Source organism: Passer montanus, unplaced genomic scaffold, assembly GCF_014805655.1.
Source record: "Passer montanus isolate IOZ18808 unplaced genomic scaffold, ASM1480565v1 scaffold20, whole genome shotgun sequence".
Classification (NCBI taxonomy): domain Eukaryota; kingdom Metazoa; phylum Chordata; class Aves; order Passeriformes; family Passeridae; genus Passer; species Passer montanus.
This window is the reverse complement of record NW_024366592.1, coordinates 2,916,808-2,939,753: the sequence shown is the minus strand read 5'-3', so window position 1 is coordinate 2,939,753 and position 22,946 is coordinate 2,916,808. Positions and strand designations below refer to the sequence as shown.

The window sequence follows — 22,946 nt, the reverse complement described above, 5'->3', positions numbered from 1 at the left end:
TTTCCTATGGTCAAGTTAACTGTTGTTCTGCCTTCTAATGAACCACCAAGAGAGAACTGGACCTGGTAAGATTTCTTGTTAGCCACAAACGATGTCCCTGTGTCACTATCAATGTGATGCTGAATGAGTCTGCAGTGTGACTTCATGTCCAAGGCTCCAGAAAAGAAAAGGCTGGGACTCTGAAGTTCCTCTTCAATGAGGTGATTCATTATAACCCTTGAGTTCATATTTTGCACAAAAAAGAGAAACTGGTGCAATGGTGCACAAAGCACTGCTGCCTTGGTGTGCGAGGCAGTTCCCACACCACCCCCACAGAGCTCCCGTTTCTGGACTGCCACTCTGCAGAACCTCCCTCCTCTGGCAAGGATACGCCTTCAAAAAGCTGGATGAAAGCCAGGGGGAAGTAAGCAGGGCTACTCAAGCATCAGCTAATCTACAGCCACCTAGTTTTGAGATGACTGTAATCTGCTGAGGCATCGCTGAGTTTTTGGCTAAGTGGTTTGATGCCAGTAAGTTGCAGATTTGCGTCAGGGAGGGATTTGTTCTATTTTATCTGCTGCTTAGACTTCGCCTGCTCCAGGACACTGGGAGGGCAGAGATAAATTTCTGCCTACATTAGCTGCCTCCTCTCAGCAAGGAAGGACAAAGGAATACTAAAACCTCTGTCCAGTCCCATGTCCCAGCTTGCTGCCACCTGAAGAGCCAAGCCAACCAGAAGAACAGCAGGTAGAATAAGAAAGCACTGGTTTTTTAGTCACAACCACAGCATGATTGCTGTCCATACAGCCTCTAAATTTGGACCTCAGCTCTGTTTTAGATGGTATTAGTGCTTCTACAGGACTGGAAGAGGTATTTGACCTTACAGTTATCCCTCTGGGACTGCAGCACTGAGAGTATTCAGTGCCATGATTTTTGATTCCTTGGAGGCCACATTCCCTCCTTCACCTCAGAGCAACTCCCTCCAATCTGCTGAGGCACACAGCCTGATGTCCAAGTAATCAAACAAGGATGATGTGAGGTGCAGGAGGCACTCAGGCTTTTCATGACACAGCCTGTTTCCCCAATCTTTTTCACCCAGTTACTCCACGGGCAGCCAGTGTCAGCCTTTGGTACAGCCTGGAGGAAGTTACCTGGTGACAGACACACCACAGACAGACAGACAGACTGCAGCTGGGTGCAATCCTGATCTGTTCCACATGCTGCTGAGCTCTCTGTGCGAGCAGGGGTCACACCCAGCACACAGCTACAGCCCCTACAGTGTAGGGACAGGGACAGAGCCGAGCACCACTCAGCTCACCCTGGCTCAGCAACAGGCGCACACCCAGGCATACATCTACATCTGGGCATTTCATCCCAGAAACATCCACCCAGGTGCTCCTGTGCCTCGGCTTTTATCAAAAGCAGACAGGCAAGCAGCTGCTGTTTTCACTGCCCAGTGACAGGAAATCCAAAGGGTCTGTTCTCTCTTGGTTTACACAGTGGTGAGTAGTTAACAGCAGGGGTGATCTGCACTGTTTCTTCCTCCTAAATGTTGCTCTTTTGGTGGTGTTTAGACTCAAACTGCAGTCTTTGCAGCCTGGGTGGGGACAGAGGGAGGGTTTCCATGCACTTTGCTCCACAGCAGGTCAAGTGGCAGGGTGACAGTGTTATCTCCCCCTGTGACAGGAGGTCACATTCCCACAGTGCTGCTACCGGAAGGCACCAGCTCCACAGGCTTGGCACAGTATTTTAGGGGCTTAATAAACTGGAAAACTTGGCATTTGCTGTGCCCTTGAGCTAGGCAGCAAGTCCTCTGCCAAGGCCAGGTGAGCCTGCTGCTGCAGCAGCCTTCAGATGGATGCTGCCTTCACACATGTGAAGGCTGAGGAACGTCAGAGCTGGTTACAACCCCAGGGGAAAATGCTTAGGGACAAAGCAGATGCTGTGAGAAAAAACAGGCCAGAAGAAAGACTATTTTAAAATACTCCACGCTCGAACAGTAGCAGCGAAGCCAAAATAAAATGTTTTTAAAAAAACAAAAGCCAGTGCGCAGACTGTGGGAAATACAAAGGGGTCATGAGAAATGAGGAAGGCCCAGCAGTGGGAGCGAGTGACCAGGGCCAGCCTGCAGGAGCACGGCCACAGCAGCACAGGGACAGCCAGGCTGGCAGTGGTGCCAGTGAAACCAGCACACAGCGTGGGGTGCCCCCGTGGGGTTTTGCAGCCAGGGGCAAATCTGGGACCTGTTTCCCAGAAGAGAAAGCAGCACATGCAGGTCACCAGACACCACATTCACCAGAACTGAGGCACTCACTGGGGTGAAACACTCAAGACAGGCCAAAAGGGAAAGTGCCTTTCTCCTCCAGTGCAAGGTCAAAGGGGAATTGCCTCTTTCCGATGCGAGGAGATGTATTGGAGGGGCATGAGCATATCCTATCCCTAACCCCTGAAAGCCCAGGCCAACTGAAGGGAGAGGCTGCTGGCTTTGAGGAGCCCCACAGAGCAGCCTCACCACCACGGGAGACAGGGCAGCCTTGGCCTGTCCCTGGGGTGCCGGGGAGTGGAAGCCCAGGGAGCAGTAGCAGGACAAGGAACAGTGCAGTGAACCCTCGGCGTAGCCTCCTCTGTGGCCCAGGGCCCTCGTTGCTCTCGTGCTGTTGTAACTCCTGCCTCTGTGCCAATGGCTTCCAGAACGCAGAGGAAAACTCTCGCATCTCAATCACCTTCTTCCGACTCTTCCGCGTGATGCGTCTCGTGAAGCTCCTGAGCCGAGGGGAGGGCATCCGGACACTGCTTTGGACCTTCATCAAGTCCTTCCAGGTACTCCTTCACTTATCTCTAAGACCTAACTCCTTTTGATTTCCCTCGGTGGCCTCTCGGGGAGAGGTTTCACCCCAGAGCCTGAGCTCAAAGGTGCCAGGGAGAGATGGCACAAATGAGTCAAGGAAATGGAACTTGCAGGGAATGACTGCCTGGGTATGAGTTTCATCTTTAAAGCATGAGTAATTGCTTGAGACCCTCCTGAACAGCCTTAATAGTTCAGTTCAACTCAATTACTGCCTGTCTGTAACCCTTCGATCTCTTTTTTTTTTTTTTTTTCCTTATTTGAGCTGTATTTCATATGTGTAGCTCTAAGTGAAATGCACAGCTATGGGGGGAAGGCCTGTGTCTCAATTAAGGTTCCTTTAAGCCTTGTTTTGAGGATTTCCAGTGAGTATTAGAGGTGTGTGGCCTCCATACTTTCATCCAGGAAGAATTCACCTTTTTAGCCCTACTCTTTTGAGCTGGTAACAATGCCAAGGTATTAAATTGCTGCTGCTTTTTTCTCTGGAGACAGGTTGCATTTCAGTGGCAGGTAAAGTTCCAGAGTAGATAGGAGGAAGTGAAGAATATCAGACTGGATAAGAATAATCACCTTTGGAGGAAAAAACCCACCCATTTATTTGCTAGAAAAAATGTATCCACATATAGTAAAATGATAGTTAGAGATAAAGCCTGGCATATTCCTGCATTTTAAAAGTACTTGACCTGTATTTCCTGGACCAGCACAACCTGGATGTGAGCTGGGGCTTATCCAAAGGAATCAACAGGGAAATACAGCACAGGAATACAAACGGTGGTCTAAACATGAGCAAATATGCAGAACACACCACTGGACAAAAGCATGAAAGAGTAACTTGTGCAACACACAAGTCTTGAAACAGCACCTATATAGCCCTCAGACTGAGGCTGTAAGTGGTTAATGGCTTTGGTATTGGCTCAAATGGGAAAGGAACTGACCCATACCTTAAAACTTAAACCTCACCAGCAACAACACAAGCTGGGACCAAAGCCTGCAGTGCTGCAGCTCATTGCAACTTCTGTCTCTTCTCAGCAGAAGTAGCACACGTGCACACCAGAGATCAGCACGGACTAATTCCAGTGCAGCTCTCAGTGGTCCCAGAAGCCAGACCACCAAAGGACTCATTCTGCACACTCCCTGACTGCCAGAGGAGCTAACCCTGCACAGCAGGTTTCTGGCACATCCATACCACCGTGACTTTTTCCATTGCTTGCAGAGTGGCCAACTTCCAGGTTGTTATTTGAGCAGTGCCACTGGGAACCATTTTGTTTGCATGCGTAGGAATGAGATTCCCTTGGCACAGCTCAGCCAGCCCTGATGCAGGGGACACAGTCACACTTTCCAGTCCCTGCCTCTCCTCCCCTTGCCCCTGTGCCCCTCCAGCCTCTCTGGCAGCAGCTTGCCCTGAGCTGAACTTGTCACGGCTCATGGCTGGAGAGGAGGAGATGGATGGGAAAGGGAGCACCTGGTACTTCCCTCCAGGGACTTCCAGACCTCTTCAACTGGAGAGTCACTTCAGGCAGGGCTGTAGGGTGGTGGGAGAAAGGATGAAAGGAGGGATCCTCCTCAGCAGGGGAGGGGGAAAAAACAGCAGCACTGCAAGCAAGTGCCTTTTCCCTTGAAAGCCTTTAGCCATTTATAACATGGAATTCTCTGCTCCAAGCTCCTCCTGTTGCAGCTACCGGGAAGCTCCTTTGGTAGCTGAGAATAGCCACTGTGCTGCTCTTGATCCAGCCACTCCCGCTGTCAGAATGTGGGATCCCAGCAGACTTTGGCACAGCCTCTTCAGAGTCCCCTCATGCTTCCAGGAAGCCTCTCTGCTCACACGGGGCAGCCCAACAAGCAAGGAACCCATGGAGTCAGATCCCATGGTCACTGCCACGTGCCCTGGGCATGGCATGGAGCGCTGACTCCGGGCTGGGGCTCCAGGCAGAGCGGTGGGAAAATGCTCCACAGGGTTTCCGTCTGCACAGACAGCTACAGAGTCAGCCTGGGGACTGGGAGGAGTAGGAAGTGAGAGGGTGCTGAGGGCACGTCAGGGCCGTGGGAATGACAAGGACAAAGTGGTGACGCCAAGGAAGGACAGAGCCAGAGGAGGACTGAGACAGAAATGTGGAATACGGGAAGCTGAAGGAGCCGTGGGGAGCAAGGGGCAGGGATGAGCAGGAAGGTGCGTTAGTGGAGAGGAATGGACTGAGCAGAACATGAAAAGGAAGTGAAGGCAGAACGGCAGGCAGACAGGACAGAAGACACTTTCCCATCCACATATGGATGGGAAAACAGAAGTATTGTCAGAAAACAGAAGTGCTGTTAAGGTTATACACCTCAGGTCCTGTCTGGACACTGTCCCAGGAGCTTTTGGGTATTGTGTGTATCAAGTCCCCCCTAAATCATCACAAAATGTTTGGAGCCCAGTTCTGAGCTGGTGGTCTCTTCAGTGACATTGTGAGGTAAACATACTGATTTGTCTGGCCCCCTAAAAAGCCAGAGGAATCTGTCCTGAGACTCAAGGTGATGATTACAGACACTGTCCAAAGGATTTGATTATTTTTTGCCATTTTAATATTTAGATCTCTTTGAGATGATTTATGCAGATCTTAGTCAAATCTCCATGGTGGCCAGTGAAAATATTCCCTCGTTTTTTCCTGCAGGATTCAGTTGTGTTGAATTTAGGATTACAGAAGGGTTTGGGTTGGAAGGGACCTTAAAGATCACCAAGTTCCAACCACTCTGCCATGGGCAGGGACACCTTCCGCTAGACCAGATTGTTCAGAGCTCCAGGCAACCTAGCCTTGAACACTCCCAGGGATGGGGCAGCCACAGCTTCTCTGGGCAACCTGTTCAGGTCTCACCCACCCATATAGTAAAGAATTTCTTCCTGATATTTAATCTAAACCTGCCCCTTCTCCTATCACTGCATGCCCTTGAAAAAAATCCCTTTGTGTCTTTAGTGTAGGCTCCCTTTAGGCATTGGAAGGTATCCTAGAGTCTCTCTGGAGCCTTCTCTTCTCCAGGCTGAACAACCCCAACTCTCTCAGCCTGTCTCCATGGCAGAGGTGCTGCAGCCCTCTGATAATGTTGTAGGCTCATTATATTCTGTGAAATTGGGTGTTCAAAATCTAGATCAGGGACTGTGCTCACATTTTCAGAGTGAATGTGTCCACCCATTTCCTCTGAAGCAAGGTCTGAAAGCCTCTGGTCTGAGCACTAGATATTTCAAAAGATTCCTGCTCAAAAGCCTGAGCCCATGAAGTCCCAAGCCCTTAATTCCTGTCAGTGGTGGGGGAAACCAGGAGCACTCAGCACTTGGCCGATTGCACTGACCCCTTCCTTGGGAGGCAGCTCTGCATATCTGGGCTCTGCATTTCCTCTTCAGCAGCTGATCAGTGACACTCGAGCATGGCAGACACCATCAGGGACACCTGACACCGAGCAGGAAGGTGCTGATGCTGCTTTAGCTACTTAGGGTGGTAGCAGAAGCCTTGAATTAAGATTCCACCAGCACCTTTTATTCCACCATCCTGGATGCAGGGAAACATCACACTGCCATTAGCGCCAGCGTACTGCTGGCTGTGAGAGCTTTCTCCTCCTGGTAAGCAGGTGTAGACAGTGGTTTACCTCGCTTTCTTGGCTCGGTCAAGGGCGGGAGGCAGCGGAGCTCCATCCATCCATCCATCCCCCATGGCACAGGCTGGGCGGGCAACCAAGCGTGGGTCTGTAGAGGCATCTAGTGGCCACTGCCCGCACTACAGAGCCACGCTGGGGCCAGCCTCACCCCTGTTCCAAAGCCAGCGGCACCGACCAGGCTCAGACACAGCGCTCTCTTTTTTTCTTTCGTTTCCAGGCTCTCCCCTACGTGGCTCTTTTAATAGTGATGTTGTTCTTCATCTACGCTGTGATTGGGATGCAGGTAAATGATGCTTAAAGAGCTCGGGGGTGTGTGTCTGTCTTCTGCTAGAGCATGGGAACATGATCTAGTGTAGCTAGATCAGTGTGTGGTTGTGGGGGCTTACAGCAATGTTTTCACCCAGTAAGGTGAGATGAAAGCTAACCTTGGCTGGAGAACCTCATCTGACTGGGTACTTGCAGAAAAAAAAAGCAAGCAAATAAAAAAATTGACCCCATAAGGGCAGAACACAATATGCAAACAGCAAAAGGACCATGCCTGCCCTCCACATTTTCAAAGTTCCAAAGGAATATCCACAAAGATTTACTGCCTTGCTTGTTGGTCCAAAACAGTTTTTTAAGCGGGCTTATGGCCATGCTGCACTGAGCAAACCGAAATGTTCTCTTGCATCTCTTTCACACTGGCATAACTTCCACTGAGTTGTAAAGAGCAGCTTTTGATCTACACCCATGAAGGTAAATATGGGATCAGACCCAATGTACCAACACTCACATCAACACAACATCTTACTCAGTTTGCAAAGTGCACTTGGAATCATCCTGAGCATTCACCTGTGCAAGGAACTGATGTTGCACAGACACCACTGAGGACAGCACGGGATATAGGCACAGCCTGTGACAGTCCCAGCCTCATCTGCTGTGCTGCTTTTCAGGCTAAGCTTCACTTTCCACTTCCATGTTAATCAAAGTTCCCAGACAAGTCAGCCAGCTGGGATCAGAGGCCACAGTATGGAAAGGCACGGCATAATTGCTTCCAGAGGTCCTCAAACATGACAGGCTTCTTGGTTTCACAATGGCAACAGAATTTGTAATGAAATTCATCTGACCTCTGTGACCTTGTTTTAATTTGTTTCCTGTTATTATAATAACATGTTTTCTTGGATTATCACAGGTTATCTCAACAGCCCCAGTAATCACAGCTGTCATTTACTCTACTAAGCTCGTACTGTAAACTTGCCAGTTTTGCCTTTAATACTTAAGATGGCCAAGATCTTACAGAATTAGCTGTGCTATACAGAAAATCACTTCAGAGTATTAAGCTGATATTACATCGCTCTACAAAGCATTATAAGTGACTTCCAAGCAGCCACACAGATGGGATCTACAATGGTCAGGACACTGCCAGGGCCAGAGGCTTATTCTGTTATTCTACTCCTTTTTTTTCAGCTAGGTCTAGGTTACCTATTTAACCTTGGTTCCCATTCAAGCTTCTGCTTAAATCATCTCAGCAGCCTGAAGATCATACATCTGCCTTTCACATTGATCTAGATTACTAGGTCACTTCATGCCCTCATGTCTTCCAATAAGAAAACCAACTTTTTTTATTTTCCCTGTTTGCCCAGAGCCCACAGGCCTGTGATTATCACTTTTTGCCCAAATGACATCTCAGACATTTTGTGTGCATCTCTCTTGAGCATGCTGACACACAGAGGGACACATAGGAAGGAAAATCATCCCTCACTCCATTAAGCAGCTACCATGAAAGACTGGATGTACCAGAACTGATAAAAATATCAGAATTTCCCATATAAAGGAGACCTACAACTTTATGTCAGCTACTGCCACAACCTGGAGCGTAACAACATTCAAGCCTCACTACCTGATGTGCTCAAGTGGAAACAATCCAGGTTGATGCTGATGGATGAAGCTGCTCTAGGATGGCCCAGGAGGCACAGATTGGAGAGGCTGTGAGGGAGGAACCTCCACTTACAGCTCCTCCCAGGTGCCTAATGCAAAACACCCACAGCAGCTGCTGCCTCCTGAGTGAGGGAAGCTGTAGGGTGGAAAGGAAGATCATGGGAAGCTCCCTTATCTACATTTGCCTGAAATGATAAATATGGGCTGCCTCAGCTCCAGCTCAGTGCAACGGGGCAGTCAGGGCTGCCTGTGGCATGGGGCTGGCCAGGCAGGGGAAGGTCCATGCATCCATGAGGAACCCCTGAGGAAAACTGCCATGTGCCAACCCTCCCTCTGTCTGGCAAGGCAGTCCCACCATTGTCCCTGTGCTCCTCTCCGTGTCATTGTTTCTCTGGGGGTGCTAATTATCAGTGACATTTCCTTGAAAAGAAGCTGGGTGTTCTCTCAGAGCTGCTCTGTTTTGGCTACAGAGAGATTACAGCTCTCAGCCCCTGAAATCTCTGCCACCTTGTTATCAGTGGGGAATAAATAGTCCTGACTGTGCTGTGTAGAGACCTTTCTGCCACACAAGGTTTGTTTAAGCTCTCAGTCCCACTGCCTGAAAGTACCACAGCTATCCAAGATTTTTTAAAGCAGCCTGGAACTCTGCTGCACTGGGGACTTCACACCCAAAGACAGGCCCCTAAAAAGGTTTTGCTGATGGTTGCAGGCTTCAAGCCATGGCTGGATGAACTAGTTGGTGTGGCATGGGAGGAAGCTCTAGGGCATCCTTGTCTGGGCAGATCTGATCATCATCTTCATGCTGCTGCAATCTGGGAGGACCCCTGAAACACCTGCTGGTGACAAGCAGGACTATGGAAGGGCAGGCATTTGGACAATTCCAGATCCAAGGCAATGTATTTGCATTGTTTTGTGAAAGATCCAAGGCCCCCCACAGAGATGGAAGCTCAAGGCTTTGCAGCTGCTGGTCTTTTGCTATCATTTTGTCCTGACAAAGATAGATAAGCAATGTAGGAAGGAGCCTTTTCTTCTCTGTTACTGATTTCTTTCAGCTGGTCTCTCTTCCCAGTTAAATGCCTGTTAAAACAAGACCCCATGTCATGTGTTCAGTGTATGAATAAGGAAGGGCACCTTGTTTTGACACGGCATGCTTCTTATTGCAAAATTAGTGCTTTTCTGGTTATAAAGCAGAAGCCAGGGAAGCAACAACAAATATGAAAGACACACAGAAAAAATTTATTTTAATAGAAGAGCAGATTCCATTAAATATCAGAGTCAGGGTGAGGCCAAGAGCCAAAGGTGACAAGAGGCATGGGGATTTTGCAGGGCTAATCTGAAAAGCTCTCTGCTTCCTGCCAGGTGTTTGGTAAGATTGCGCTGAACGATACCACAGAAATCAACCGCAACAATAACTTCCAGACCTTCCCCCAGGCAGTGCTGCTGCTTTTCAGGTGGGTACATGACAGCTCTGCATAGTGTCAGCCTGGGAGCACGATTCCTCTGCTCTCGGGCACAGCTTATCTCCTCCTACCATATCATGTTCCCGAGGTGAGTAGTAACATGTTGTCCTTTGGTGGGGGAGGGTGGGAATTATGTCCAATGGAAGGACCAGTCCATTCAGTCTCTTGCAGCCCAGCAGATCACCCTGGTAATGCTCTCAGTGCTGGGGAGGGACAGGAGTCTTCCTACACAGAAGGAATGTAGCCAGATTTCAGTGCTCTCCAATGCTGATATGCATCAAAACCTTCTTTGGTTCAAATCTGGCCAGTGTGACTTCTAGCAGGGAAAGGGACATGATGAACTCAGCCATGCCCAGCTCAGCTTAGCACATCTTCCTACTCCAGCTCGGGCCAGGGAGGGGTGCTGAAGGGGTGGGAAGTTGGCACAAATTCAGCACTGTCGTAATTTTGAAGGGCTTCTTTAGATTCAATCCGCAGCCATGTCACACACATCTCCATGATTCTGCTTGGAATGTGAGAGCCCCATACCCACAGCAACCAAAGCCAGTCAGAAATAATAAGCTAATGATGGCAACCAAACCAAACAGAGGAGCAGAATATGCCAGGGAATGTCAAAGCCATCGGCCTAACTTGCTCTTAATTGACCTCAGTGGCAAAATTCTCATGAATGTTCAAGGGATCAGGAACAGGTTGCTAATGTGCCAGTCCCGGTCACATCCAAGCTCACTGCTGTCTCCCTCTGCCTTGCCCAGGTGTGCCACAGGTGAGGCCTGGCAGGAAATCATGCTGGCATGTCTCCCGGACAAGAAGTGTGACCCAGAGTCGGAGCCGGCCAACTCCACGGAAGCCGATCACTCGTGCGGCAGCAGCTTCGCCGTCTTCTATTTCATCAGCTTCTACATGCTCTGTGCCTTCCTGGTGAGTGCCCCAGCCCAGAGCTTCCCTCTGCCAGACTCAGCCTCTGCTTCCCCAGAGCAGCAATGCACAGGGAAAGAATTTTCCTCCCAAAGAGGAGAAATCTCCCCCTGGGGTCTTTCCCAGCAGCACCCTTTAAGTGACAACACCCCTTCCCTGCCTCCCTCCAGCTCTGGGGGATGCTCTGCTTCCAATCCCTGGCTTTTGTGCACAGCAAAGGAGCTCTTTGCTCTCCCCCCTTCCCCCTAAAAGAGAAAACCAAATTAGTCTGTTGTGGGCTGTGCTGAGGCTAGCAACGCCTCAGCCACACTTCCCACCTTCCCTCCTACCTTCCTTCTGGCTGCTGAGCGGGTTTTTCCTTCCCTGCCAGCAGCAATGACTGTGAGAATACACATATCCCACTTGCATCTGCTCTGTGTTGGCAGTGCAGCACTGCTCAGAGCGACAGCACACGCTCTGCAGCTGGCAGCAGTGCCCAAAACTCTCCCAGTGAACAGCAGCAACATTTTTTAAGTTTTGGTCTTGGGCCAGAAAGAAAGGACTTTTATCTCAGCCCCACTGCCTGTTGAAGATAAATCCCACCTCATTCTGCCAGGCAAAGACACAGGTAAATAAAAAGCCATGACAGCACGAATAAGAATTTAGCAAAGTTGTGCCTCATCCATTTAGTGAGGAAGAGAAAAATGTAACCAGCTGAGAATATTCCACCTCTGGGCTCTTCCCATTTAAACTGGGGGCTGGCATGGGGAACAAAGAAGCTAACCCAAATGGCTTCCTAGTTTTGTGAGTCCAAATCCAGGTGTTAAATGGAGAAACTGGTAAAATGAAATGTTCCTTGCCTCATCCATCACATCATCTCTGTCCTTGTTTGCAGATCATCAACCTTTTTGTAGCTGTTATAATGGATAACTTCGACTACCTGACACGGGACTGGTCCATTTTAGGACCACACCACCTGGATGAGTTTAAAAGGATCTGGGCAGAGTATGACCCTGAAGCTAAGTAAGTAACCCAGCCTGGGTATCAGAGCTCCTCGGGAGAACAGGCACATTATTTTCTGTTCTCTAGACTCAGTGCAGTAAGTGCCATGTTCCTCCTGCAGGAACTTTTTTTTTTTTTTGGTACAAAACTCCTAAAATAGATATCATCATCAGGTACTGCTGGTGAATCCATAAGCCCAAAGTGCAAAGATACTCACAGAAATCTCAGCATTCAGGCTGTGCTGTTCCCTGTCAGGCCATTGCTTTACTTTCTGTCAGGGAGATATAGACTTAGGGGAGCAGGAGACTGAGAAAAAGAGATTGGGGGGTCGGTTTATTGTTGTATTTGTTTGTGATGTTGAGCTGTGACTCTTCTGCTTGACTTTGTACTCTCAGCAGAGCTGCTCTGCTCAAATCTCTGGGTTTTCCTTTGTTATATATGCCCACAACAACCTGAAAATTCACATGGCTGCATCACATTGTCTGCAGGGTTATTCACAACAGCAGACTTGCAGGGATATAAAGTTACACTACAACAACTCACATGAGGGCTTAACTGGCATTCAGTATTACATGCTCTGTTTGACACATGCTTAGGCTTAAAGTGCATTTAGATCCCTGTGGCATTACTGTACAGCTGACAATTGTAATTGCAAAGCCCCCTTTATAAAGCAAAAGCCATGGGCAGAGATTTGGGTGTAAACTGAAAGCAGATCTCTTTAGGAGACAGTGTTGAGATTAGTCTGGGCTTAGGTTCTGCCATACCTGAGGTGTGTCACATTATGAGAGTGATACATGAATTTAAGCACTTCTTCACCTTCATGGTGACTTCCTGGTCTGGGGACTTTTAATATGGATGGGGAATAAGCACAGACTTGTAATAAATACACCATTTGTTAACAAAACAGATGCTACTATTTGTGCTTCCTTGAAGGCCAGACTGCAGTGGCTGAAGCCATGTAATAGATAGTTCAGATGGCATCCTGCTCCTCCCTGTTTATAAATGGGAATCTCTTTTATTCCTCATCTCATCTATGCCCCATGCCCCTCCTCTGGCTCTGCTAACTTTCCTCCCTCCATGAGAGAATTCTTCTTTTGAGATGCCATTTACCAAACTTAAGAGAAACCCAACTGCTGCTGTGAAGGAAGTTCAGTACTTTGTTTTGTGCTCACTCTAGCCCAAAGCATAAACAAGTATTAAAAGGCAGTGGCTTGGGGCTATTTATGTGGGAGGTAAGCCACAAGGAAATAAACCCTTTACACCTCTCTGCCTGCTATAGGCCTCAGCCTAACAAGTAAATAAGCAGATATTTATTTTGAGCAGGTCAGTGATGGGAAGAGAACCCCAAATTATCTGTTCATACACTAAGAAACTGCAACGTTGAAAAGGCTGAGGTTAATTCTTGCAAGTATTGACTCAAGTATGACTGGCAGCTGGGATTTCTGCACTAGTAGAGTGCCAGTCAAACCCTGCAGAAGGCACCAGATGCAAGAGGCCTGAAAAAATACTTTAAGCTATGCCTGGGCTACAGGGAGCAGCAGCACGAGGCTGGAGAGACCTGAGTGACACCATTAGGGCCAGCAGGCCAGCCCTGGTCAGGATGCAGCCCTCACTGTGCTCTCTTCTGCAGGGGAAGGATCAAACACTTGGACGTGGTGACGCTGCTGCGGCGGATCCAGCCCCCGCTGGGCTTCGGGAAGCTCTGCCCTCACCGGGTGGCTTGCAAAGTAAGGCACACTGCTGCTCTGGGAGGCTGGGCTCACAGCAAAGAAACCAGAGAATACACAATGGTTTGGCCTGAAGGGCACCTTAAAGCCCATCTAATTCCAACCTCCGTGCTTGGGCAGGGCTGCCTTGCACCAGGCCGGTTGTTTGGCACTAAACAGCCTGTCCTGACCCTGCCTCACTCAGTGGGCACATCCCAGCTCGCTGCCCACCAGGCAGAGCCAGCCACAGCATGTCTGAACAACCCCTAGGCTGCCCTGTGCCTCTCAGCAGCTCCTCTGGGCTCCAGCCACCCAGTCCAGGGCTGGAGGGTCACCAGCAGCTGGGTTGTGCACTACTCAGGGCTTTTGTCTGGTTAGGAGAGCACATCTGTGCTAAATAGAGCTCTCAAGTGCCAGGAACACACCTCTGCTTGTACTGTCAAACACCCTTCTCCAGACAGATTAGGAGATAGAGATAACAGGGCATTCTCATTGTGTAACTAATCCACAGGCCATGGATATTCACATGAGAGGGATGGCAGGTCTGGAGGGCAGCAGGAGGACATAAGGAGGAGCATGCTTCAGTCCACCTGTGATTGTTGTCTTTCCCCTCTTCATCCCACAGCGCCTTGTCTCCATGAACATGCCACTGAACAGCGATGGGACTGTCATGTTCAATGCCACCCTCTTTGCCCTGGTCAGAACAGCACTGAGGATCAAGACAGAAGGTGAGAAACTTGCTGACTGCAAGGATACAAAGGTGTTAATGCCAAGGTGTCCTGAGCTGGAATAAACCAACAGAGACAACTTGTTAAAATGATCCAAATTACTCATATGCAGCACGTGGGACAGAAAGCTATGTAAAGAGGTTTGGAGGAATAATATCTTCTAGAGAAAGCACAGTGTTTCCCACCATCTAGGGAGCTGGTGCTTCCTGTAGTATCATCTCAAATTACTGATCACATTCTTCACAGTGGTCTGAAAGTTTAAAGTTTTAGATCAATGTCTGCTCACCCAGCAATTAGGAGAAGGATGAAGGGCAAAGAAGCCTCCTTTTCTCCTTTTTGTACCCTGTCTGCAGAGCTCAGCCACTTCTTGACTGCTGCTGCCACTGATCTTCCAGTCCAAGGGAGAAAAAAGAGCTTGGACTCGAGGGTCTCATCTCACAAAAACTCCTCCTGTGCTTCCATTAGCATGAGTTAACATTACAGAAGAGTAACAGTGGTGTTGCAAAGAGAGATGAGGAGTAAAGGGACTGCTAATAGCTTTGCAGGTATATTTGAGGAAAGCAGGCAAGATTTGGGGCTCAGCTTGTCCTCTTTGTTGCTCTCTGTCACCTGCTGTAATGAAAGATATTGGTCCTGAGTCAAAATCTGGCTTCATGTATTAATGAGATGCATTGAAAGAGAGTGTAGGTCTGTGATTCACAGCTAAACACCTCTGCATCAGGAGTGGCTGCATTACATTTCAGGCATGGGGAAGCAGTGACCAGCAGAACTCTACCTTACAGTGCCAGCTGCACACTGCTGAGCCAAAAAGTAGTGGCAAAACAAAAAATTACATTAAGGCTTGAAAATTGTGCTAAACAGAATCTGACTGCAGCACAAGAGACTCTCCTGAGGAAAGACACCCACAATCCCTGTAAGACATCTTGTGTCTTATGAAACAGAGACCCAAAAAGGATTCAGTTTTGTCTGTCTGAGCCTCAAACTCTTGGAGTCATTGGACTCCTGGGAAACCATCTAAAGCCTGAAACTGCTTGCTTTCTTTCTTGCCTTAGCAGGAACATTTAAGTGGTCAGGGCAGGAGTTTGGAATTAGCCCTGCTGAGTCTGATATTTGCCTTTGATGCTGTCCATGTGTTGCATCCTCAGCAAGTTATTCCATGTCCCTATCTTCACTGCATCCTATTACAAGAACTAATGCCATGCAGAGCACCCTCAGGAGCCTAGTGCTGGGGAGAAATAAGAAGAACTGCAGGAAAAACACCTTTAGGAGGATAAGATACTGGTTTCACCACTGTATTGGCTGTATTTCAGCTGTATTAGACACCTAGAGAGAGAGAAGAGAGGGGTTTGAATGTACATAAATCAAGAAATAAAACTGAAGGTGACTCATTTGAGAGGAAATGGGTATCCAAAAGGAAAGTCACCTCCCTACCCAGAGACAACTATGCATATTTAGGAAGAAGACCTCTTGCTGTGAGGGAGCTTTAGGAATGGTCTGAGCATCTCTTGGCCCAAAACTTTCCACTTTGATATTTACCTCCTGAGATTTCCATGCCAGACATTAAATTTCTCCTCTGCAGGGTCTGCTTAATTCCTGTCTCCGCTGATTTTCACCCTGCAGGTAACCTGGAGCAAGCCAACGAAGAGCTGAGAGCAATAATTAAGAAAATCTGGAAGCGCACCAGTATGAAGCTGCTGGACCAGGTGGTGCCTCCTGCAGGTGGTGAGTGCAGGATCTTGTCCCTGTCTCTGAATATCTCTGGGTTTTTTCCCCCACCTGTCCTGTCCTACTGCACCTCGTGATCATCAGGTGGAATAGGGGGGACAGGCTTTCTTCTCAAAGCTATCTGTATTTAATATCTGTATTATCTGTTCTATATTAACATTAATATGCTGTTCTTACTGCTGAGCAATCAGGGAAAGAAAAAAATGTGCATAAACAGGAGTTGGTGCATAGGCACCCAGTGTGGCATTCACTGACTTTCCAGGTGGCCCCATGGGCACAAAAGAGCCCTTGGCAGTCAGCCCACAGAAGCAGCCAGGTCCTGAGCCTTGCTCAGCCTGCTCTGAAGTCAGTGGACCATGTCTTCTAAAATTTCCAGTGAGTTTGCAGAAAGGAGGAGAGCTACCTGGGATAAAACACAGTGCACATTTTGGCTGACAGGTTTTTATTGTGTGGGAACACAGCTGTGACTGCATTTCAGGGGAGAGGTGATCCCCTCTGTTCACTCATACCCTTGTCAGGCACAAAAGGGACAGAATTCCAGTGCAGAGAAGGGTCAGGGCAGGCCTGGGATGGCTGATCAGTCAGAGGCTGTTGTGAATAAGTCTTACCCCAGGCTGTCACAAGACAGCAGCATGTGTTGGCCCAGACTGGGAGGCTCCTGCTATAACGAGATCCTTTGTGGTTAACCAACACCAGAGCCTGCAAAGGTTAGATGTGCTCCTGCTGCAGGGGTTCTGTGCCAGCAGAGCCAGTCTGCCCAATGCCACCGGCACCTCTGCTCCTGACTGCTCACAGCAAGCCCTGGCTGCAGAGCAACCCTTCCTGATGCCATAAGGAGCAGAGGTGAACTGCAGTGTGTTGGTGTGCTGTTTGCGAGGGTCTCAGGATGAGGGAAGAGATGAATCTGACTCCATATTTCTTAGAAGGCTGATATATTATCATATCATATAAAATTATATACTAAAACTGTACTAAACTACAGCGAAAAGATACATCAGAAAGCTAGAAAAGAATGAATAATAAAAACTCATGACTGACCAGAGAGTCTGACACAGCTGGACTGGGATTGGTCATTAAGTAAAAACAATTCACATGGAACCAACCAAAGATGCACCTGCCACATTCCAAAGCAGCAAAACACAGGGAGAAGTGATCAGATAATATTGTTTTTCTTTTCCTCTGAGGCTTCTCATCTTCCCAGGAGAAGAAATCCTGGCGAAGGGATTTTTCATAAAATATAATGGTGACAGCAGTGCCCAGTGTTTCTGCAAGGCTTACATGAGCAAATGCACCAATAAATCAGCAGCTTATTTAATTTATTTTTCACCCCCCACCTTTGCAGATGACAAGGTGACTGTGGGGAAGTTCTACACCACCTTCTTGATCCAGGTGTATTTCGGGAAGTTCCAGAAGCGTAAAGAGCAGGGGCTGGTGGGGAAGCAAATACGCCAACAAATCAGCTGCTTATTGAGTTTATTTTTCGCCCTCCCCTTTGCAGATGACGAGGTGACCGTGGGGAAGTTCTACGCCACTTTCTTGATCCAGGAGTACTTCCGGAAGTTCAAGAAGCGCAAAGAGCAGGGGCTGGTGGGGAAGCCCTCCCAGCGCAACGCGCTCTCCTTACAGGTGACAAGCGGGCCCCGAGCGCACAGGGGTGGTACACTAGAGACAGCTGGCCCCACGTCCCTCTTCAGCCACTCTGGGGGTTGCAATGGGCTATCCCTACTGGAAAGGAGTTTGTACACCCTTTGAATTATCACACCAATCCTTTTGGATAAATACCTGTGTACCTGCATAATCACAATTGATCAATCTGCCAGTAATATTTGAAATTTGGGATCCTTTGAACTGGTATGAAGTGTCCTACAGACATTTGCTTACTCCCACATACATTTGACCCCTTTTGAGTGCATGTTGCCAGGAGACAAAATCACTTAAAAAGCAAAAAGCATCCCTGGATGCCAAAGCCATCCAGTGGACAGTAAGGACTGTAAGGACTGGGATTTGTTCCCCACTGTGATACTTGTTCACTCAGCAGATTACCAGGCTGTGTGACAGAAAGAGAAAACCCTGTTGAATGTACAAGCAGTACTATTTATGTCCCTTGAGGATACTTTGAGGAAAAAGGTTGGCTCTGGAGTTTCAGCAAGCTGCAAAGTGCTGTGATATGGGCACAAACACAGAGCAAGGCCTCAGTACACCCACAGTTTACCACCCTGGATGGACTCTGGAACAGACTCCAGACAGTGAGGGGTTTGAGGACTTAGCAGGTCCAAATGCCAGAAGCTTAGTTATTAAATCCTTATTTAAGCTGCTGATTAAAAATAAGAGATTTTCTGAGGCACCAGAATACAGTTCAGCTGGAACTGCGTCTGCTCTAGAAGTTCTGGTTGTGGATCTGAGAACCCAGAGCTGAAAGCACGCAGAGCTGCTTAGTCAAGCCTGTGGATTTATGTCTATGTCCTGCTGTGATGAAGCCAAGGACTAGCAACAAACATCCCTTGGCTTGTATTGCCAAGAGTTTCTCTCCTTGAGGCGGAGATGACAGAACAGGCTTGGCTGGTGTTTCCCTAGGATCTGGGGGTGCTATGTTAGCCCAAGGGGCCCCGCAGTGTTTAGGAGGATATGGCAGTGCTGGTGTCTCTCCCGTGCCCACTCGGAGATATGAAGCTCTACAGTTTGCTGTTTTGCAGGCTGGTCTGCGCACACTCCACGACATCGGGCCCGAGATCCGACGAGCCATTTCTGGAGACCTGACAGCTGAAGAGGAGCTGGACAAGGCCATGAAAGAAGCTGTTTCTGCTGCCTCTGAAGATGATATCTTCCGGGTAGGTTCTGAACAGGTTTGCGAGGTGAGGCTGAGCTCAGAGTGCTATATTTTCCTTTGTTCATTCTGCATTTCAGCTGGGCTCTCCTTGTTTGGTAGATTTTACTAGAAAACAGTGGTGGACCTAGGTCCTAAGTGAAAGGTCCTAAGGTGTTTGCACAGTTTTATCCCAATTCCTTTTCTCTTTCTCTCAAGGGAAGCTTCTCACTGGAAGATTCCCTCATGAAACCTAAATTAAAGAACAGATCAGTGTAGCCATTTTGCAATCTGCAGAGCAGCAGCCAGGCACACTTTAGTGTTTTGTTCACTCCTTTCAGTGGCACTGGAAGCATCCTTCCAAAAAGTACACAAAGACACAACAGAGCTATGGAAGCAGAAAATTTCCTAAGCAACTTAGCTAAAACATTTATTTCTTGTTTAATCCTTCCAAAAAGTACACAAGGACCCAATAGAGCTCCTATGGAAAGAGAAAATTTTCTGAGAAACTTAGCTAAAACATTTCTTTCTTATTTCATTCCTGTTTCTTATAATTGTTTTCTTTAATAACTTTTCCTCTCCTTTGGCATTTTTCTCCTTTCTTTACAAAAAAAGATGCTATCAGTCCTTTCATTACCCATCTAAACAGCACATAACTGGCTTATTAAATTTCTCTTCATTTCTTCCTCCATGTGCTTAATAGTTTTTGGTGCTCTTCTCAAATTTCCCCTCATATCTAAATCCCTCTGAAATCCCAGCCTGTGTGTAGCTAGTCTCTGTGACAGAGAAGTCCTCACACTGCTTTCTCGAAGAGAGAGCATCAGTGTCATCATGCATAGCTAAAACATTTATTTCTTGTTTCATTCATGTTACTTACAATTGTTTTCTTTAGTAACTTTTCCTCTCCTTTGGCATTTTCCTCCTTTCTTTACAAAAAGATGCTGTCAGTCCTTTCATTACCCATCTAAACAGTACATAACTGGCTCATTAAATGTCTCTTAATTTCTTCCTCCAAGTACTTAATAATTTCTGGTGCTCTTCTCAAATTCCCCCCTCATACCTAAATGTTCCTTTGTAACTGCACTGGGAAAACCAGACAGCAGCTCCCTGGTTCTTGCATCCATACCCCATCCTGGACTCCCAGGGCTGCTGGGAGGTGTAGAGACATACACCCGCCAACCCTCTGAAATCCCAGCCTGTGTGTAGCTAGTCTCTGTGACAGAGAAGTCCTCACACTGCTTTCTCGAAGAGAGAGCATCAGTGTCATCATGCATACTTTGGTCATCACTTTTTTTTCCACTCAAGAACAGTCTAAGAAGGAGAACACCAGGGCCCTTGCTCACTCACAAAGGAAAAATCCTTTCTGTTTCTCTGACAGAGAGCTGGGGAAGAGAGAGCACCAGTGTCATCATGCACACTTTGGTCCTCACTTTTTTTTCCTCAAGAACAGTCTAAGAAGGAAAACACCGGGACCCTTGCACTTCTCACTCACAAAGGAAAAATCCTTTCTGTTTCTCTGACAGAGAGCTGGAGGCTTGTTTGGAAACCATGTGAGCTATTACCAAAGTGACGGCAGGAGTGGGTTCCCCCAGACATTCACCACCCAGAGACCTTTGCACATCAACAAGTCTGGCAACAACCACGGCGACACCGAGTCTCCATCTCACGAGAAGCTGGTGGACTCCACCTTCACTCCCAGCAGCTACTCATCTTCAGGCTCCAATGCCAACATCAACAATGCCAACAACACTGCCCTGTGTCGCTTCCCCAGCCCACCCAGCTACCCCAGCACTGTCAGCACGGTGGAGGGCCATGGGACCCCCTTGTCACCCACCATATGTGTGCAGGAGGCTCCCTGGAAGCTCCCATCCAAAAGGTAAGTGTCCCAGCAGAGAGGGAGCCAAGGGAGCAGGTGCTGGAAGGTGCATGCAAACACCAGAGCACTGCTGCCGAGCCAAAGTCACTCCCAGACATTGCCCAGCCTGGATTGAGCCTTCTGGTTCTCCACTTGTGCCAAAGCCCACAGATATGCACCAATTGGCCACTGCAAAGCACCGGCACTCTTACTGACCAACACGCTCGACTTCTTTGGGCTCTGTCAGGAAGAAACCTTTGTAAGATCCAAAGGGAACCTTATTTATCCCTCCTTCACTGCAGGGAGGTGTTTTATCAGCTGGTAACTGAAGAAGACTGTTCTTCATGTCTTAATCGCCCAATAGGGAGCTTTGTTGAAGTCAGTGGGTTTTCATTCAGTAGGTCACATCCCTACAGAGGTCACCAAAGACATTCTGGGAGAAGGGAGGCGAGATTTTTGGAAACAAAGCGAAGAAAATCCCCTTCTCTGGACAGTTTTCAGGCTCTCTACACACAGATGACTAACACAAAAGGAATATAATTTTTCTCAGTGGGGGATTTCTTTTAATACTTTCAGAAACAGCAGGAAAGACATGGATTTTTTTTTCAGTGCAGAGAGTGAACAGTGTGAAAAGGTGGCCAAATGCTGCCCCCAGAAAGGACAGAATAGGACAATAAGGCAGAGGAACTTCAGTGGGTGCAGAATTGCCCAAGTGAAGAGTCCCGTGATTTTTCTATTTCATGCCTTCCTGAGGGAGCCCACGGGGAGTTGCACAACATGTGTTCCCATCTGCCCTCCTCCCTGCTGAATTCGTGCTGCTGTGACACTGCTAACAGGGTGTTTTTTCTCTCCTTGCTTCCCTGGGCACGTTCCTTGAATTAGGACACATTACTACGAGACACTGGGACGGTACGTGTTCTCCATACCCCTCTAATGCTGCCTGGCTGTAAGACCCACTGTCTTCATCCTGTTCAAACTCCCAATTCCCATTAATGTTGAATATGACCTCTCCTTTTTGGTGTCAGTAGGGTTGAAATAGAGATACTGATCACCATGATAGCTCCAGAAAATACCCCCTGCCTGGGGCAAGTAGCGGTCCATGTTCTGGCTGTTTTCTAGATTTGGGGGTTTTAGAGATTCTAGCTGGGCTCACACATCTACACATTCTCTGATCACAGCATAGTGAAATACACCCTGGCATGTTCATGCAAAAATTCCGTATGGTTTTGGCTAAACACAGACAGTTGAACAGGAGGAGATGCCAGGTACTGATTTTTTTTTCCCCTCTGCACCTTAGCAGTTTTACTCGCCTCCCATTTCAGAGGAGGGTCACTGCAGCACTGTCCTACAGGCTCTTTTACACAATGCATACCCACATCTCTCCCAATGGTTTTTGCTTTAACCACATGACAAGATAACGGTGCCCCTCCAGTCCCTAAAATATGAAACAAAAAAAAAAGCCACCCTGCTCTCTTCTGCAAATGCTAGTAAGAAACTGAAATTGTTTCCACTGCCTCCATGTCCATACCTCAAGGATTTGAGCTACCTCTAGATTTTACTTTACTCCTCAGAAGAAGCAAAGTCCAAATGAAGCAAAACATGAGTGCCAAAATGTGAAACGGGGACAGAGAGGAGGCAAGCAGGGAGTTAAGGGCTGGCACACCTAAGGCTTTGAACAAACCCTACTGAATTCAGTAGAAGCATTCTGCAGTTAAAAAAAAAGGATAAAAGGTGGAAAAGCCAGCAAGGATGAGAACGTGAGCAGGAGGCAGAGGGCAGAGCTGGTGCAGACTGAGGGATTTGGGAGGCAAAGGCCACACATCACAGAGATGAGGAGGTTACTGTGGGTGTCCAGGAGGCTTCTCCAAAATCCATAACCAAGTCTTTTGCAACCAGGGGAAAAGCATATTCCTGAGAGCCCATCTCAGATTTTACTGTGAGTTCAGTGAGGTGTATCACTGGAAATGATCAGTGTGATGTGCACATTCACAAAGGACAAAATAAATTCACAGTTTAAGAAACTGATCCTGTGAAAAAGGACACAGACAAAGATTGTTGCCTTGTATTTGTGAACTCTGTAGCTCTGTTCAGTCATTGATTTTCCTATGAAGGCTCTTCAGCATTATAATAAACTGGGACAGATGGAGCCTGTCATTCTTGTCTTTGTAACAGGTTGTCTTTACCATCTCCATATCTTGACTTGTCTTTTTTGCTCATTAGCTCCAGTTCCAGAGACAGCCAGCTGGCAATTGTTTGCCAAGAGGAAGTGTCTCAGGATGAGACTTATGATGAAAATTTGAATGAAGACATTGAGTACTGTAGTGAACCAAGTCTGCTCTCTACCGAAATGTGAGCTTTGCAGCTTTAGTCAAGGTGTTTGGGTGGTTCTTTAATTAAGGGGGAGAGGT

General features: G+C 47.9%; 1 protein-coding gene across 10 annotated transcripts in view; it reads left to right on the top strand.

Moving 5' to 3' along the window:
• The window catches only part of CACNA1C (calcium voltage-gated channel subunit alpha1 C), a 452,768-nt gene that overhangs the window by 418,851 nt on the left and 10,971 nt on the right, over positions 1 to 22,946 (top strand). For 4 of the 10 annotated variants that reach the window (XM_039708368.1, XM_039708364.1, XM_039708360.1 and 1 more), the window contains 13 exons: positions 2,671 to 2,799; positions 6,666 to 6,731; positions 9,725 to 9,816; positions 10,578 to 10,743; positions 11,615 to 11,742; positions 13,352 to 13,448; positions 14,053 to 14,155; positions 15,776 to 15,877; positions 17,379 to 17,506; positions 18,574 to 18,708; positions 20,207 to 20,559; positions 21,421 to 21,447; positions 22,759 to 22,887. In XM_039708368.1, coding sequence (XP_039564302.1) covers positions 2,671 to 2,799; positions 6,666 to 6,731; positions 9,725 to 9,816; positions 10,578 to 10,743; positions 11,615 to 11,742; positions 13,352 to 13,448; positions 14,053 to 14,155; positions 15,776 to 15,877; positions 17,379 to 17,506; positions 18,574 to 18,708; positions 20,207 to 20,559; positions 21,421 to 21,447; positions 22,759 to 22,887 — 1,655 coding nt within the window. Of the gene's footprint in view, positions 1 to 2,670; positions 2,800 to 6,665; positions 6,732 to 9,724; positions 9,817 to 10,577; positions 10,744 to 11,614; positions 11,743 to 13,351; positions 13,449 to 14,052; positions 14,156 to 15,775; positions 15,878 to 17,378; positions 17,507 to 18,558; positions 18,709 to 20,206; positions 20,560 to 21,420; positions 21,448 to 22,758; positions 22,888 to 22,946 lie in introns of all 10 variants that reach the window. The other 6 variants (XM_039708366.1, XM_039708363.1, XM_039708365.1 and 3 more) reach the window with 3 other exon arrangements.